Below are 19408 nucleotides of genomic sequence, written 5' to 3' on the forward strand. Positions count from 1 at the left end.
ATACAACATGGAATGATTTAACCCTATTAAATACAGTGGATAAAGATAGTGTCATAGAAGACCAAGCACAGCATGCAAAACAGAATATGAGGCAAATGCACCGTCCCTCCCATTACTTTGGAACAATAAAAGTAGGGCCACTGCTTAGAATAAGGGAAGAGGGCCTGAGGCCCTGCAACGCTACAGCACCAGGAGGCCCTTCTGTTAGACCTTAGTGCTCTGGAGAACTCCAGTTGAAAAGCACTGGCCTAGCCTGTTAGAGCAGTATTTCTGGTGAACAAGTTACATTTTTTTCTTAGTTTTTTGTATAGCTTTTAGGTAGTACTACAAATATAAAAAAGTTACTGACTTTCAGGGAAAAAAATCTAAGCAACTCTGCTTTCTATGTCTTTTAAAGCCAGAAATAATGAATTAAAGAGATACTAGTTAATTTGGGGCAGTTGAAAACCAGAGTAGTAACCGGCAAGCTTAAAGTACTTGCTGCTGCTTTATGACGTAATCACAAATACCTGTGTCTGAGACTTAATATACCACAAGTTGTACTGTTGGATGTAAAACCATTCATATTAGTGTTTTTCTAGAGAGAGGAATTAAGCCTAGAAAGAATTTACTAGTAGAGGGGCTTTAAAGAGAGTAGGGTCATTGTTCCTAAAACCACTGATTATGCTGCATTTATTCATTTCTGTCATTTTTTAAGAGCAATATGAGATTTAAAGTATTTTTTCTTTCTAAAGCATCTCAATTCTATAGTCCATCTTTCATTCTAAGTAAAATCCTGTGTGATCATTGAAGGCTAGGAATGGAAGTCCCTTCCAAATTCTGCTTTCAGTAGTTGCATTTTCCCTTCGTAAATATTCCTAGCAATTTTCATTTTATAGTTTTTGATAATAAGGTCATGAATGTCTTTTTTTTTTTTTTTTACTACATGTGGAAAGTCAAAATGTTAATACAACTAACAGTGATTTTGAGACATTTTAATAGTACTTATAAAAAAATACCTACTTAGGATATGGCATTTAAGTTCTATTTTGATTTTCTACCACAAAGCACTAATATTTCTTTGAGCAAATACTTATTCAGCACCTGCAACTATGAATGCTATGAATGAGGTACTGTAGGGGATAACACTATTAATAATAATAACACTAATAATAATCCCTAACTTTTACTGAGCACTTCTGACATGCCAGTTCTAGTTAGAAAGTGCTTTACATATATTAACTACTTACTTCCTCAAAACAATCCTATGACGTAGGTATCATTAATTTAATGTTACAGGTGGTGAAACTGAAGCACAGAGAGGTTAAATAACTTGCCTAAGGTTGTAGAGCATAACTAGGATTCAAGTAGTCTGGTTCCAGAGCCTGTGCTCCTACCTATTCATTATAGAGATACGACTGTCTTTCTGCTCTCCAGGTAGCTTACATAGAATTATGTAAAACCAACTAAGATTTCATGCCACCAAACAGGTGAATGCCTTCTTTTTGGCAAAAATCTTCTACATCTAAACTTTTCTCCACTGTTAGATAATTAGGATTTTTAAAAGTCCTTCTTTGCAACAATAATTACAGAAGAAATTAATTATATTGGTAAGTCACTTTCCTAAGTGATGTCCCATGATAATAGTGAATTATTGTGGGTATTCTTTTATTCAAGAAACACTTGCAAAGCATTAGTATTTCTTAGCTTACCTTAATTTTCATGATTTTAAAACTAATCTGTAGGTAAAGTTGTTGACTGTATTAGCCATTTTTGTAAGTTAAGTTTCATCGATGCATTTGCTAATATTTAATTTCTACATGTCTTCTCAAATTAATATCAAGGTTTTAAATAGTTGAACTTTGAAGCATAAAAATGTATACTCTTTCATACTGAATTATAAAAAGGATTTTGATTAATGAGGTAGATGTGTCTGTGTGTAAACATTTTGTGTGTATATATTGTATATGTGTGGATGTTTCTCCCTCTTCAGAGGATAACTGATAATGTTTAAGAGCCAAATTTTAGGCACAGTGTTAATAAAATTTTGATATAAAAATCCTATACTATTATGAAGTATTCAAAACGAATTGAATTTACTAAAATTGGTTTACCATTCTACCTATTTTAAGAGGTATATGATATTTGTGTACCTCTTTGAGAAGAGTAGTGTTTCATATCAAAATACATCTTCTATATATAACACATACTCAGGTGCTTTATTTGCTCTCATTGTGGCCGCATTCTGATTTTTCTAGCATGGGGTCGGGGGTGGGTGCCTGATTGGCAATTCTGTCTTGTGATCTGGCATGGCCCTGTTTGTAGTGCTGGTTGCAGGGGTTGACTTGCTACAGATTGACATAAGCTCAAACATATATTAATTCCAGAATTCTTTGCATTTTACAATTATATTAAATTTCTATACATATGTATAAAATATGTGCACGTACATAATAGAATCATCTTTCAGGGGTCGCACTGGCAAGTCACATTGACTTGCTTTGTTTTGACCAAAATTTTGGGACTCACGATTCATTAACATCACTAGATCAATACAGTACATTACTCTTAGAATTTTAAAAGAAGATTTGAAGGAATTCTTTCCTAGTCAAGACAAAACCCTTTACATTCTTACTTTGTCACCATTTATACCACCTAGACTCTTCCTACATTGTGTTTTGAATTTTAATTCTGTGAGACTTTGAATCTCTTCCATAGAGATTACAATAAATTACTGTTACACATTTGATTGTGAAGCTACTCACATTACAAGGTAACTTAGCATAATAAGTATAAAATGTTATGGAAAAATAGAAATTATGGAATTTTATCAGGGCTATGAAACACAACTTGCAGTGCAACCTCTGAATTACTTTGCTAAATCTTCTCCAGTGATCTTTTACTCCATCTTTCTCATCATGCTGACTTGTCTCTCCTCTGTCTGTTCAGCAGTGGGAGACATTTAGTGAACGCTCTTCAAGCTCACAAACTCTGACCCAATTTGATTCTAACATTGCACCAGCTGATCCTGTAAGTCAATCACTTAGCTTGCTTGTTTGAAATTAATTTTATTAACCCAAATTCCATTCATTATGGTGTTTAGCTGATAACGCATGATTCAGTGGAGTGCTTAGAGAGAAACGGTGGCAGGCTTTTCAATTTTTGTGTGCTTAGTTGTGGAAAGAACATTTTTATCATTCTCTATTTAGTTATTTTGGTGAGAAAAACTAAGGTTTTAAATCTGGTACATGTGTCTAAAGTAGCATTCTGTGAAAATCAATTTAGTTGACCTTGTTTTCATTTGCTAATTGTGTTTTATTGTTTTATTGAGCATTTACTGCTTATTTCAGTACAGTGACACTTAGATAAATACTATTTTACTTGTATGCTTACACATCATGTAATATGTACTATGTATGTAAATATGCAATGTCATCTTTTAACAGTCCAGATGGTAGTATTTAGACTTAATTTGTTGAGTTCTGTTAAAGAAAATCAAGTTCAACAAAACAATACGGAGTTTTTGGTCAGATTTCTATTGTGCAAAGGAACCTCTGTCTTGTCTTCCTGTGGTTTACTGTGTTGCTTTGAAAATGCTACAAAGTTCACATCCTGATTTCAAAAATAAATTATATCCCTATAGAATTAATTTCATATATGCCCACTTGTCCCTCAAGTTACTTGAGAACTTAAAAACCTTAGTCATTAATCATTATTCTCACTGTTCACTCCTGCTTTTTCTTTTAATGAGGACATGCTAATAATAAGTACCTTTCCAAAAAAAAGAGGAAGTAAGTAGGAAGGGAAGAAGAGAGTAAAGGTAGGATTTTAAAAGATGAGTTGAGTGGAAAGATGGAGAAAGTGACCCAAAGTGTTCTAGAATCTTAGGTGTTCCTGATTAAATGTAGCCAGCATTTATTAATTAAATGTAAAAATGACTTCTTATGTAATATGGATTTGGGAGAAGTGGCATTTAAAGATAATAGTACATCGCCAACAGTTGGAATTCATGGATCTTAGGTGTGTTTAATTATTTTAAAGAATTTATATCTATTTGAAATATGGAGGATGCTATTTTGAAATCAAATGGATAATGGATGGAAAGAAGTGTTTTAAGTATCAATTTTATAGTCTGTTAATTATTCAAAGGACAGTTAATGTGTAGATTATCTGTGCCTTTTGCTTCTCTATTCTTGCTACTTTGAGGGCATTAATCTTTGGTTTTAATCTATGAAAAATTAAGAAGAAATAAAAAAGGCAACACTTAAAATATTTGCTGTTTATTAACAGCTATAATTCAGGTCTCTTGGGAAGTGACCAGTACTGTGAACTAAAAGAAAGTCTTGCCTTTGCTCTAAGTTTCATGTCTCCATATTATTATTATCTCCTACTTAATACAATTCAGTTTTATTTTAAAGTACTTTATTGGGAAGGAAGGTTTAATGTAGGAATGAAGACACTCTATTCCCTAACTCTTAAGAGAGAGGAAAATAATCATTCATGTATGATTCTTTGTCAGGCCATGAAAGAACCTAGATATTATATATAAAAACCTAGAACTCAGAAGCAAAACAAATTGACTCTTGCCTAGCAGGAAATACAACAAAATACTTGACTTAATAACAATGATGTTTTTATAACTTCTTGGAAATAATACTCAAATTTATGAGCTGCAGCTCCAGTGTTTAAAATAACATGGCTCAGTATTTTCTTTAGTTGTCTCTAGTATGGCAGGAGGCACTAGAACAATTTAAAATGATAGTTGACATTTTAAACTTCAGTTTAGACCTCTGAATTTGATAGATTTTATAATATAGTACCTAGAAATATCTTTTGGCTTTATGGTGGCAAACTTAAATGTAAACTTTATTCTCCAAGTAGTAATCTCACTTTAAAATTTTCCAGTAGGAGAATGCCCTGCCCTCACTGAGGATCTGAATTTCTTAGCCTTCATTTAATACTTAAGTGACATATTGTTTGTCTACAGAACATAGTCTGTAGCCACAATCCCAAATGATCTTTTGCAAGGTTTTTATAAAGAAGATTATAATAAGGTGCATTCAGAATAGAAGAAAATCACCTAGGAGAAAAGAAAACACTGCAGTTTTAATACTGAATTTACATACCTTACAGTGTTGGAAATACTTAATGGAATATGTTTTAAAAGCCAATATTTGATAATTAGCCATTTGCTCAGTAGAGTGGAAGTCTGTGAAAAGCTTCAAAGTGTTCCATAGCACTTAGAAACAGCTATTACACAGTGTAGTGACCTCACGTGCAAACTGAGATGATTAATTATTAGGCTCCCAGCACTGTGGTGAAATTGAATTTCTGATATCTCTTTTCCAGAAACTTGATTACTTTTGTTCAACTGCTTATCAGTTAATAGCCTCTTGTAGAAACTATTTCTGCTAAGAAATTCTAGACTGATAGGAAGTGTAATACACTAGTCTTTGTCATGATTTATGCCTGATCTTGAGTGCTGTAGAACTTCTGAGTAATTCAGGATATGAAAAGGGAGTTGTTAGCTTGATCACTTACATGCCCAAACGACTCAACCTGCTTTGGTGGAGCCTCCTTCTAGGAACCTGTGATATTCTCTAGGAATACAAAGATGTCAAAAACAAAAATCCAGTCTTAAGTAAACCACAGCTTAATCATTATAAGTTGATGATGGTAATGTAGCTGATTGTGATAATTATCGTAAATAGCCATGAACAAAGCAGTGGGCTATGAACTGTGGACTAACTCAGCCCAGTGTACTTAGGAAAGTTTTCTCAAATGAGGTTATGTTGGTATGCTGAGTTTTGAATGACACTATGAAGGGCAGAAGTGGACAAGGGCATTGTGAACAGAATTTCATGAGCAGGGTCAATTTAGTGCAGTGGGAGTATAGGGTAGACGTAACATGGGGCAATTATAGGGCCTGAAGAATGGTTGAAACCAGAGGGGGAAGATCTTTGTATGCTAGACCAAGGAGAACAGGGGTATCACAGACCCTAGGAGCTAACAAGTGGTGCCATGACAAGATGAGGAAGAGGTAGCTGGGGAAGAGCGCTCAGACAGCAATGTGAAGCACGGACGGGACGAGAGAGAGAGATGTGAGCACCTGAACTAAGTTAGTGACACAGGAATACTTACTTAGTAAGCAGGGATGAATTCAGACAGACAGGATAATGGGATTTTAGGTAAGTAGAAAATATAGTCAAATGAGCATAATACAATATTCAATAAAGTACTAAATTGTATAAAATCAGGTACCCAAATATATGGTACACATACGCTATGAATGATTAGGAATGGGTTTCCTGAAGTCTTTGGGTGATTTGAATAGGTAGAAGAGAATGGGCAGAGCTTGCCAGTGGGTCTTTATACTTTTTTTCTAAATTTTTTAATTTGAGGATGCTAGTTTGCAGCAGAGAGAGTGTTACTTTGGCCTCTTGTGGCTCAGGACTCAGAAGCTTAGAAGCATTCAAGACTCTTTACTTGGCTGTTGAAATGCTTAAAGTCAAAGCTCTCTTTATCCTGCTGTACATTAGTCACAAACAGAACTTCTCATACACTAGCCTGGGGCTAGGCCTGGTCACCGGTGATGGGTGGATTTGCCTTGTCCTGCCAGCAGCAGGAGCCACTGGAGTAAAGCTATTGCAGGCTCATAGCAACCAGTAGTTTAAGGTATGCAACAGAAAATTGATTTGTTGGTACACAAACTTAGGCAAATTACTTGAAGAATGTATAGAATATCCATGATTTTCTTATCTTGGAGTCACTATTGTGACTTCCATTTATTGTGCTGGAAATACATGGAAAGTCTACTTAATATTTCCAACTGTTACAGCCTTTATAAGTGTGATTTTATATACACAGAATATATATTAGATGGATATTATGAGTTAAAGCATCTAATGTTTTCCTTGCTTGTTTTTTCCTCGCTTGCTTTGAGTTTGGAGTAAGAACTTAATGTCTCATGAACTATTGTTTCTTTCTTTTTTGATCTTGCCTTAACAGTGTTTAATTCCAATTCTCAATAGTAGTTATTTCTGCTATTCTAAGTTAATAGTAGAGGTATTCTTAAAGCCATGTCTTTGTAACACAACACACAGCATCTTAGTGTATTGTTATATTTTCCTGAGAGTAACTCTTTATTACATGAGAAATCTAAACTTCTATCTGTAATCTTCGTCTTTATAATTTTAGAGTTTTAAGGGAAGTTTAGTTTAGGTTTATGGAATAATACATGAACTATGTCTAGAATATCACTATTCTGAGGAGAGAAAATTACTATGAAGGGGTTTATCAGTATAATTGCAATAAAGAATTCATTTGTTATAAGTTGTTTAAATTTAGAGATTATAAGACTAAGCCAAGAACACCTGTCAAACAAGAGGTGGTATGCTGAAACTTCACTTTCTCCAGCAGAGGTTTGGTGTTACTGCATACTGTCACCAAAACGGTGTCTGAGTTAAACCGAAAGGCCATTATCCTTCACACTAAATTATAAACTTCACTCAGTACTTGATACTTGAAGTTTAAGGATCTCAAGTTAAGTCTTTAGCAGTGGCATATATAGATTATGAACTGACTCCTAGAAGGAGTTGAACCTGCCTTGCAGTGTTTTCTGAGCAGGGCTATTGCTATTAAGCCAAATGCTTGATCCTATTCTGGTTGTTCCCCTGGAGGTCTCAGCAACTGGGCCAGGCCTGTCTGTGTACACAGGTGCGCCTCTCTCTTTCCCTTCCCTTTCTGAGAGGCTACCATTTGTCTGGATCCTCTCTTCCTTTTGTTGCTCTCTTTATTCATTTCAGAAGTGTATTCTGCCAGTTACTTGCTTCTAACTAGACTTGCCACTCATGAATTTTTGGAATGTCAGATTATTACAGGGATGAAAAGTATTATACATGTTAGAGTAGGAGTCTTAGTTATTCCTCTTAGAAAATGGATTCCTTTATGAAAGTTTTCATGCTAAATTTTAAACAGTTCTATAAAACTAATTCGTAGAAAGTAAGTATCATGCTACTGTTATAACAGGTATCTCATTAACTTTGTTCTATATAAGAAGAAGAGAAGTGTCACATTTTATTGAGCAGTTTAGTGAAAATGAGTTCAGTCTGTTACTTAGTCTTTAAGATTCTCATGAAATAGTTAACTTTAATCTCAAAGGTTCAGATTTGTAATTTCATCAGGCCATTTCACATTTTGCTTTTGAATAATATCTTAAATCGTATTTTTATAAGATCTTTTTTTCACTCAAAAGTTAAAATGTACTTTTTATAAAAGAAATCAGACTACTAGGCATATATAGTGAACCCAATTTTTTAAATATAATTCTACAGCTTTTAAAAATTTTCACACTTGCCTTAATTTGAATGAGAAAGTCTGTCCAACAGTTTTTAAATTGTTGTTAGTTTTGATTATTTTGTGGTATCAACTTGGCATTTTTAATAAAATTCTGTATTTCCTCCCATTTGTCTCTAGGATACTGCTATTGTTCATCCAGTTCCCATTCGGATGACTCCAAGCAAAATCCACATGCAGGAAATGGAACTTAAGAGAACTGGCAGTGGTAAGGATGCTGCTGCAGGCTTGTATTTTAGATTAGCACCAAACTAAAATACACAAGTAATTATTCTGTCAGGGTTCACATTTCTTTTCTAAATGCTTATTTTTTAACACAGTATTTTCCACAAGTATGCATATATATATATGTGTGCTTGTATCGATTTTAATGTTATAGTTTTAAAAAGGAAATTATTGAATTTAAATTATAAAGTTTTAAAATAAGGACATTTGGAAACTGACTTTTCTAATATCATGTGGGTTTTTATGATCACTGTGAATTTACTTTCAACTGAAGAGATGTAAGTTACAATAAATTTTGGCTTCAAAATTGTATGTTCTGCTTGAACTTCTGAAGCTTCTCCTCATTTGGATTACACATTTTAGTTAGGGTTTCTCAGAGGTAGATTTATTTTCCGTGTAAGTCAGTTACCATAAATTACTTATTTTATAGCCATTTCTCTGGTGTTTTTGTTTAACTAATTGCCCTATAGGGATAAAATTAACAAAGTGTGAACATGCAAATTCACTTTTTCAGTATAGAGTATCTTCTATTGTAGCAGAAAACAAAATTCTCTACCAATAGGTTTTTATTTGTTTTTATTAAAAATACTATTTTGTCTTATATCCCCTGGATTTACCTGCTGCTACTTTGAATACCTAAACAAAGTCTTGTACTCCGCAGTTCATAAATTTATTAGTTCAAATACTTGTACTTTGTATTTTTACCTATTCTCTACTAGAGCATACTAATCCCACTAGCCCATTACTTGTGAAAACTTCTGACCTTTCAGAAGAAAGTAAGATAAATTCATCAGTGAAATTTGCTTCTGGAAATACTGTAGGTAAGTGAAAGATTGCATTACATCTTCCATTTGAAGTTTATTAAGTCTGGATTTAGAGTCTGAGTAACTCAAATGTATAGCTATTTAATATTATCTTCAATGAATAAAGTAGAGATTAGTTGATCTTCTTCAGTACTCTACCCTCTGTATGAATAAATGGTTGCCCATTGCCACCTGAATGTGTTTCAAGGTATGCCGTCTGTTTTGCCATCCCTTTCAGTTAGCCAGATTTTAATTTTAATGGACTCAATTAGCCAGAGTCCATTGCTCTTTCTCACGAGCTCCTTTCTTTTTCTCTTACAAGAAATTGTATATACTTTCATTCAGCCAGTGTTAATTGAATACTGTTGTCAGGCTCTGTTCTAGACACTGGGGGAATTCAGCAGTGAAAAAAACAGAAAAAAAAATTTTTTGCCCTTATAGAGCTTACGTTCTGTAGGAGAGATAAGAGAAAAAGGAAAAAGAAAGTAACTCATATCTTAGGAGGTAGTCAATGCTGAAATAAAAATAAAGCTGGAAAAGGGGAGAGGGAGTGATGTTTTAAATAAGGTGGTCAAAGACCACCTTACCAAAAGGTGACATTTGAGTTAAAATTTGAATTAAAACTTGAGGGATTTGGTTCCATGAATATCTGAAGGAAGGACATTTAGACAAAGGGAATAACAAATGTGAAACCCTGATTTAGGAAACATGCCTTCTACTGGTAAAAGCAAGCAAATACTGAAATAGAACTAGCTGGTGAATTTGGCAGGCAGAAGTAGCAAGTGGCACAGTACTAATTGGGGGTCAGTGTAAGACTGATGGAATGAGATGAAAAATTATTAGAAGGTTTTGATGGAGAAGTGACAAGGTCTGACCTTCCTTTTTTAAACAGGGTCACTCTAGTTGCTGTATTAGTAATGGGCCAGAACAAGGCAAGAGACAAAGCAGGGGAAGACCATTTAGGAAACAGTGATAGTAACACAAGCAGGCAAAGATGGCTTGACCTTGGGCGTCAGTGATAGAAGTGCAGAGCAGAGGTCAGATTCTGGCTTAAGCTAGGCTGCAGGAAAAGGCTACAAGATTTGCTTACCTATGTGATACAGGATGCAAGAGAGAAAGGAGTTAGGAGTGATTCAAGGGATTTTGGCCTGAGCAATTAGGAATTGGGGAAGGCTGTGATAGGAGCAGGTTTGTTGGGGAAAATTAGTAGCTCAGCTTTGGGCATCTTAAGTTTGAGATTCCTATTAGAACATCCAAATGGAAATATGTTAGTTCCAGCACCCTTCTTGTACCAAGTAAGTAATTCAGTGATTTGACAAGAAAAAGGAAAGAGATGCATTTGAAATGAAGCTAAACCAAATAATAAGTCCCCTCAATTTTTTTTATAATTCTTGAAAGTATGCTGTAGTAGTCCTCCAAATAGAGTTTCTATTTTAAAATTTCTTTATTATGTCACAACCATTACCTGTCTGGTATTCTCTGCTCCTTCACTTTGAGAAAACTGAAAATGATGTTTCCTCATTAGTTTTCTTTAAAATATTTCTAGTTTTTTCCTTAAAAATGACTTCTTTCATTACAAAAGTGATTCATACTTATTGTAGAAATATAATAAAATAAAATTTAAATTATTCATAATCTCACTATTCCAAAAATGGTCGTGATTAACATTCATTGTCAGCCTTAGTCTGTGTGCTGTGCATGTATTTTTATGTGACATGAAATGGTGACATATGTACTATATTACAATCTTCTGTATTTCCTTGCCATTAAATATTAACTTTTCTAGATTGTAACATGTTCTGTGTGTGTAGTAATTTGTTGTATAAATATGCCACAATTTATTGATTTATATATTAAATTTTACAGTTAATAACACTAGGATGAATTGTTAACCTGTTAGCCAGTCCTTGAATACCTCTGATTTGAAACAGTAATTCAGTTATTATTTGTTTGGGGTACATAGGGTAAAAAGTAAGGAAATGGTTATTATTAAATAGACTATATCCCTTTAATCAGCAGATGGTTACAGTAGTTCAGACTCTTTTACTTCGGACCCAGAACAGATTGGGAACAATGTTACTCATCAAAGGTCAGTATTTCTGTCAATAAAAAGTTCATTAAAACATCTCATTACATTTTAATATTTAGAATTACTTAGAACCAAGTATAAATTATTCTTTTCAGTTCTTTGGTTCTCTGAAGGCTGTTGGGTTACTTATTGATTTATATAAAGGAAATAATTTTAATTTTTTCCAGCTTTTAACAGGAAAACAAAAAGAACCCTTATTATCTTCATGGTATCCTATGCAAGAAGGTCTACAAAGAGCTGATAACTTCTTGTTAGTAGTAGTACCTACAGTCCTTTTAGTAGGTAAACATTGAAAGTCTGTTTCTGTAATAAATGTGCAGATTTCTGTTATAGCCTTATGGCAAGAAGCAAAAGAATTCTGTTTTAACACTCCATCTAGAACTACAGCTTAGTGTTGGCTGCCTACTCACCCTGAAGATCTGCATTACGTAGAACTTTTCAGGCACAAACAAAAAAGGAGTGGGAGAGGGTGAGGATGGCAAGGGATTTGTCTGCAAGGGCTTTATCATCCACTGAAAACTGTGTGCAAGACAGAAGCATCTTTTTTCCCTTGCTTTTTATATGTGGTAAGTAACGTTTTGCCACATGTCTAGAAAGATATAAAAAGAGACTAGTAATATAGTGTCTCTAAAAAACTTAAAGAGTCAAAGGGCTGCTACTTCATGTAGTAGTTCTTGTGTTTCTTAGAGGTCTCAGTCATCTTAGGTTTTATTCTACATTTTATCCCTTTAAGTGAGGGTCAGACTGCCAAAGTCCATGAGACTCTGCAGAATTTAGAAGACATTGGTGGCAAATAAGTAAATCTCTAGGGCTAGTGGAGCAGAGGTATGTTGCCTCTAAAATAAGATGGCCTGTGTTGACACAGGAATCGCACCTCAAATAGTTGAGCCACATTCTCCCTCAATTTACCAAACATCAAACTTGAAATAAGTTAAAAGTTACCCATATCTGAAAGTAGAGTTTCTCTTTTTTTTGAAAATAGTTTTTCAGATTAATTTTATAATGAATGGGAAAAACTACGTTAGGTTTGCAGTCTACTTGAATTGATATTAATTACTTTGTTTTCAAGTTTGTTGAAATTTTTTAAAATATATAATTATGCTTTATAAAAACAATTATTTGCCACAGTAACCACTTGTTTTGTGCATATCATAAACATTACTATATTTATTTATTGTATTACTGGTGTACCTACTTGAGAAAATGTCACACCAATAAGATCCTTTGCTGCTTAGCCAACTTTGAATGCTTAAAAAGTAAAAAGCTCCAATATCAGTAGTACAACTATTTATAACAGGGTGAATTTTGCAGGTCTCATTCAGGAGCGTCACCTGATAACACTGCACCACCACCTCCCCCGCCAAGGCCACAGCCCTCTCATTCTAGATCATCGTCTTTAGATATGAATCGGACCTTTACAGTTACCACAGGTAGGGTTAGAGAACCACAGTATTTATTATCATTTGATTGTAAAGTGAAAGACACAACATTTTGTTTAATTTTCTCTTAATATATCTTATTTTTTGATGTTCATCTTAAGAAATTAATTGAATTTAAAAGTTAGCAGATGAGAGGACATTTTTTTTTAAGGACTATCCAAAGTATATTTGAGTTCAAATGATAAGGGTGGGAAGCTGAGAGATGCTACAAGAAATTTTAAAAGAATGATATGGAGATAACAGGGAAGGAAAGCCAATAAGTCTTAAATTAGCTTTACAAAGGAGAGAGTCAGAGCTTACTCCAGGGTTTCAATTTTTATATAACTGGTCATATGGTTATTATGTTGTTCAGAAATAGAGAAGTTAGGACAGAGGGTGATGATATTCTGTTTTTGGACATGAGTTTGGAATGATGAGGAAAAGGAAATAACAGGCCATTGGGCTTATGGGCTAAGAATATTTGATGCATTATTTGAGAATCATTTACGTAGAAATGACAGAGTGAAGTGTTAATTGAAAAGGGAAAACTTGGAGGTCTTCATATTTGATAGCTAAAGAACAGTCAGAAATGTGGGAAAACCAAGAATGTATAATATCATGCAAAGAGAAGAGCTTGTTGAGACTGCAATAGAACAAGAGAAATGAGATCTGAGAAAAGGCTGAGATTTCACAGCTAGACAATTCCATAAGAGAATATGTACCTTCTAATACTTAGCAAACATTCTTAGAAATCATCATTTGATCACATTCCTCCAGCCTGTTTGTTCTGCTGGCAAAATAATTATATATTTGCTAAAAAGAAGTTTTGTGTATTCACACAGGACAACAACAGGCTGGAGTTGTTGCTCATCCTCCTGCAGTGCCTCCAAGACCACAGCCTTCGCAGGTAATTTTCCAATGTATTCATTATTAAACACCAGTTATTACTGTCCCCATGACCAAGTTGTCAATTAGGTATTTGATTCTATCCTAGAATTATTATGAAGATCAGGAATGAACCTAACTGTCCTTGTTAATGAGCATTTAATTCTGGGAAGCTAAGTCTTATTTTGGAAGATAAGAATTCCAATAATGATTCAAATTAGTTTTTGAAAGAACCTTAAAAGTGAACCAAGAGATAATATCTTGGAAAGAATAATGGATTGGGAGTTAGGAGATAGCCATTTATGTCCTGGATCCAGCAGTGACTCCAAGTGACCTCAGTGACTCTCTAAAGGCATCTGTAAAGAAAGTGTTAAATGGCCTTTGCATCCCTACCAGGTTGATGGCATTTTGATCTGCATTGAAACTATTATATTCCAAGATAGATTTTGGATTATAGCTAATAGTTTTATGTGACTGACTACCTTTCACATGATTGAATTTGGTTGATTTTTCTTATATTCTTATAATGTAACTGGTTATTTGTGTTTAAAAAGACAGTTTCTTAATCATTGAAAGATACTAAAATTTGAGTATTTCAGTAATTTATCTACAGTGCCAACAAATATACTTCAATTAGATTAAGGTGTGAAACCCAGCAAATTGGTCTCATGACTCAAGAACCTGTCTAGTGGGGAAGGCAGACCTATAAACAACAATTATAATAGAAGGGCTGCAGCAGATATATTTATAAAATGCTTTGGCACAGCTTCACTAGCTAATAAAGTCAGGGGTCACATTGAAAAGGTGTAAGTAAATGAAGGAAGTAATACTTAAGCAGAGATTTCAAAGATAAAATGGTATTTCTTGGGGAGAGGGAATTCCAACAAGAAGGAATGGCATCCACAAGCCATAAAGGTGTGAGGTGAGCCTGGCATATTCCTCAGGTAAAAGCAGGTTAGTTCAGTACAACTGTAGTGGTGGGAAATGAAACTGAAGAGGTGAGGAAGGGGCAGAGCATCTCATATATCATACTAAGAAGAATATAATTCTTATTTAAAGTTAAGAATTTTTAAAGCATAAGCAGGGAAGAGTCTTCAGATTTTTTCCATAGCATCCTGTACTTTGTCCTAAAATGTTTCGCACTGTATTTTAACTTCCTGTTTACTTATCTCTTATCCTGTACTAGACTGTGAGCTTTATTAGGGCAGGAACTTATTTGTTTGTTCACTATTAGAATCATAGTACTTGGCTGAAAGTAGATACTCAGTAAATGTGTTTTTAGATTGAAGATTTTAGAAGGATTGGTCTGGCAAAGGAGTGGAGGACAAATTGAGGGGAATACAGTAAAGTGTTGGGAGAATTCTTAGAGCACTGATTTTAACCAATTATTATGCAGTAACCCAGTTAAGAAAAAAGTAGATGAAGTAGAGAATCAGAGTAGAGCCAGACCCTCCCCTCTTCACAAGAATTTTGTGAAAGTATCTTTTTTATTGGAGGTTTGTCATCTAAATTTTTGGAGTATCTCAGCACTTCATTTACAGTTTTTTAGAGCTAAATGTCATAGCTCACCTCCTTGAATTTAAGGATAGTAAAACAGCATGTTTATATTTTCAAAAAAAATAAGCCTACTCTGTGACATGATGCAACAATAAAAATGTTTGTTCCTCTTTTAAACCATTGTATAGGCCCCTGGTCCCGCTGTGCATCGCCCAGTGGATGCTGATGGCCTAATAACTCACACCAGTACCTCACCTCAGCAGATACCAGAACAACCGAATTTTGCAGATTTCAGCCAATTTGAAGTATTTGCTGCATCAAATGTAAATGAAGAACAAGATGATGAAGCTGAGAAACATCTTGAGGTCTTGCCGGTCAGTTTTCAAGGGCTAATGTCATTTGCTGGGGATCTTCTGCCACATCATGCTCATAAGCCTGTCTGTAAACACAGAACCCCCCCAAAAATGAGATATTAAAGGGGACATCAGTGAGTAATATCTGCTGCTGCTGCATTTAGAGAATTTATGTTCTCTGGGTCTGTGCTTCTCAGTTTTTATATTGGCCTTAGACACCTGCTGGTTGCAGAATAATGCTTACTAAGAATCATAATCTGGGTGGGGGTTAGCTGTCATGTGAAAAGACACTAGCACAACTGTCTGGTCCTGGCTGAAACCCTGGCAGGAGGGTGCATCTTACTGCTAAGCATCTGATTGTGATTTGGTGAAGATTTCCATGTTATAAGAGGCTGTGATTACTATAGCTACACTCAGTCTGTATGAGACTAAGTCACTTTAGGTAGACTTACAGGCTACAGGATGCCAAAATTTAATCTTTGTAGACAGTGTTCCAAGAGACTATTTATTTCTAGTGGCAAGAACTTCTCTAGGGATCCCTGACCTCACTAAACATAAACATGGGGATGGAGGGACCAGAGCAATTCTAAAATTCTCTGATTGTTTCAACCCATATTGAGCCTCTGACAGATCCATAAATCCATTTTTATTTGGCATAATTTAGATAAAGATTTCTTACAGACCTGATCCATGGAAAATTTTCTATTAGCCACTTCTTTGAGTGTGTGACTTTCTGCCTAGCGCTGGGGCTAGTAAGGGGATGGGCTGCCCCTTCAGGAAGGCAGGAGGCGGGCCTGAGGTGCAGGTATGCACAGGGTGCTGGTACCCAGGCCCCTTGGGTAGGTGCACACTCCCCACTTCCACCCACAAGGGCTTCCCCAAGTGGTGCTGTGGCTGCCTCCTCAGCCCTCCCTGCTCCCTGAGAGACTCAGATTCCTTACTGTCAGAATGAATATTTTCTTAACTCTCTGATTTGTTACATACATATTTATGTATAATTGTAATTATATAATTAGTAATGATAGTATATTCATCTCTAGGTTGAAAAAGCTTCTGATCCTGCAAGTTCTCTTCGAGTTGCCAAAACAGATAGTAAAATAGAAGAGAAGACAGTTGCCTGTGCTCCCACCAATGTGGTATGCGAAGACTTTCATAAAAGTATTCATTTTTACATATAAAATGCTATATGAAATCACTAATACATCATAAGATTTTTAAAAATGACAAAATTTTTAGGAATACAGTTAGCTAGAGGTCATCTAACCCATCCCACTGCCTTTAACTGTAATACATGTGGTCTGTCTCAGAACAAGATCTATTTAAAAATTCTAAGAGATGAGAGCCTATCATCTATATTAGTGCTTGCCATGGGTTCTCACAGTTTATGTAGTTATTGTATTCCAAATATTGGTTAAATTCAGTTTCTTTTACTACAGTCTTAAATATAATAGGTAAAAAGTATCATTCGTCTAAGGTTAATGTTATACTCTGTGCACTTTTTCTTTCACTGTTTTAGAGATCCTTTTTTCCCAACATTTTATTATAAAAATTCTTAAACATACAGAAAAATTGAGTTTTACATTGTATATCAATAAACCTACACCTTGACTGTACCACTGATATTTTACTATGCTGCTTTGGTTTTTCTATCTATATCCTTCTTACCTGTTTTTTGTGTTTCAAAGTAAATTACAGATAAGAATATACTTCTCTTGAGAGAAAAATTTAAGTAATTAAAAAAAAAATTGGGTTTTTTTTTCTGTTTATTATCCAGACATTCCCAATAATTACTAAAACATCATATATTGCTGAAGAAAATGCTTAAATTCTACTTGCTGGACACTTTCCTTTTACTGTATTAAGTAGTCTGTGATTTTTAATAGTGAATTTTGTTTTGTCACCCACAGCTACAAATTAAAAATTGTACTTAACCAAAGAAATGTCAGTTAACTCTTATTTTTATTTATTAGCAGGTCAAATCAGATTATGGCAAATATCAAAATACCATATTTGATTCTGTTGAGGACAGATTCTCAGTTTCCAACAAAATATCCACTCATTTTCGAGGGTTACAATTACTGTGCATCTTAGTGATAGTTCAGGAATTGCCTAGCTTTCCACTTATATATGAATTGCTTTACTCATTAAGATGATATGTCTTAGTATTTCTGAGTAGGAAACGGTCATAATGGAGACTTCCTTTTATATTTATTAAACAGGTATATATTAAGCAATATATATCATGCTTATGTTAAAACAGAATATTATAGTCTTGAGTCAGATTCAGGCCTACAGGAGCTTATGTTACCCTTTTTAAAAAAGTTGTCTAATAGATACAGTTGGAATTGTGATGTCAACTAGGTATTCCTTTTCCTTGTCGCTGCAAATGTATGAATTGTTCTAAAGTTGGACAGGTAACTATTAATTTTTGGAGCATAAGAAGCTTAAAGCACATGATATCAGCAAAGTACCAACTCTAAGTGTCTTCAAGAAATACTCATTATTAATGGAATTCTTGTCTTCTAGAGCAAGGGTACAACACCTCTTGCTCCACCACCTAAACCTGTTCGAAGAAGATTAAAATCAGAAGATGAGTTAAGGCCAGAAGTTGATGAACACACACAAAAGACAGGTGTCTTAGCTGCTGTTCTTGCATCACAACCTTCTATTCCTAGGTAATCAAGTTTTTCTAAACACCCTTAATTATTTGGAACCAAAAGGATGACAATTAAAAATATCAAACTGAAAGAAATTATGGTCAGATTAGTTCTTTAGTTGAACACAGGTTCTTAACTGTTCCTCTTGGAGAGTTTCTCATTTATGAGTAGACAGAATATTATTCCCACTTTTTTCCCTTCTATTAAGTTCAATTTTATTTTAACACCCTATTGTAAGCCCTGAAAGAGACTTTTAAAAAATTACTTGGTATAGAATAACAGTGATATTTTAATTATGGTTGTTCTAGACCATGAATTGGCAGACTAGGGCTCATAAGCTAAAAAATCATCCCATGGCCTGTTTTTGTGTGGCCCATAAGCTAGGAATGGCTTTTATATTTTTGTAAAAGGGAGAAAAAAGAAAAAGAAGAGAAAAGAAACAAAAAACAGTATGTTGCAGAAAACATACGGCCACAAAGCCTAAAATATTTACTATCTGGCCATTTATAGAAAAAGTTTACTGATGCTTGTTCTAGACTAACTTAAACTCAGGTGATTCTATAGAAGAATAGTTAAGACAATAACACTAATACTTAAGCTTCTGAAGTTCACATACTCTGGTTAACCATTGAAACTGAGCAAGTGAGGCTGAGCTATGCTAATAAGACAAAGAAGCTCCCTTGACTTTCTGGGCTTAGAGGTAGATGAGGGAAGAAAGGAGAGAATCTAAAGATGAGAAATTAAGGTTATGGTTTTTTGTCCTTTTTGTCTTCTCAGGTCTGTTGGGAAAGATAAGAAAGCTATTCAGGCATCAATTAGACGCAATAAAGAAACCAACACGGTTTTGGCCAGATTGAATAGTGAATTGCAGCAACAATTAAAGGTATTCTCAATCTTTACTTTGGAAGCTCCATGGACTCAGAGCATCTCAGGAGTTGAAACTTAGAAGTGATCCGGCAATTCCTATGCTAGTATGAAACTTTCCATGTAGCAAGAGAAATATGTCTCTAAGTGTTCTATAAACCTTTGGTATTAATATTAAAGGAAATTTTGCATATAGAAGAAATTTTATATTCTATTCTGGTATGATTGCCTTATCCTACATATATAAGGTATCATCATTTCTATAATACTTAACTTCCATAGT

At 34.4% G+C, this 19408-nt stretch overlaps 1 protein-coding gene across 6 annotated transcripts in view; it reads left to right on the top strand.

Annotated features, from left to right (window-relative positions):
• The window catches only part of REPS1 (RALBP1 associated Eps domain containing 1), an 87132-nt gene that overhangs the window by 65699 nt on the left and 2025 nt on the right, over nucleotides 1-19408 (top strand). For 2 of the 6 annotated variants that reach the window (XM_036903671.2, XM_036903668.2), the window contains exons 10-19: nucleotides 2929-3009; nucleotides 8455-8542; nucleotides 9279-9380; nucleotides 11379-11451; nucleotides 12763-12881; nucleotides 13712-13776; nucleotides 15440-15625; nucleotides 16645-16740; nucleotides 18131-18279; nucleotides 19039-19144. In XM_036903671.2, the coding sequence (XP_036759566.2) occupies nucleotides 2929-3009; nucleotides 8455-8542; nucleotides 9279-9380; nucleotides 11379-11451; nucleotides 12763-12881; nucleotides 13712-13776; nucleotides 15440-15625; nucleotides 16645-16740; nucleotides 18131-18279; nucleotides 19039-19144 (1065 nt within the window). Of the gene's footprint in view, nucleotides 1-2928; nucleotides 3010-8454; nucleotides 8543-9278; nucleotides 9381-11378; nucleotides 11452-12762; nucleotides 12883-13711; nucleotides 13777-15439; nucleotides 15626-16644; nucleotides 16741-18130; nucleotides 18280-19038; nucleotides 19145-19408 lie in introns of all 6 variants that reach the window. The other 4 variants (XM_036903670.2, XM_036903669.2, XM_036903673.2 and 1 more) reach the window with 4 other exon arrangements.

The sequence above is a fragment of the Manis pentadactyla genome, chromosome 12 (assembly GCF_030020395.1).
Source record: "Manis pentadactyla isolate mManPen7 chromosome 12, mManPen7.hap1, whole genome shotgun sequence".
In the NCBI taxonomy this organism is placed as follows: Eukaryota; Metazoa; Chordata; class Mammalia; order Pholidota; family Manidae; genus Manis; species Manis pentadactyla.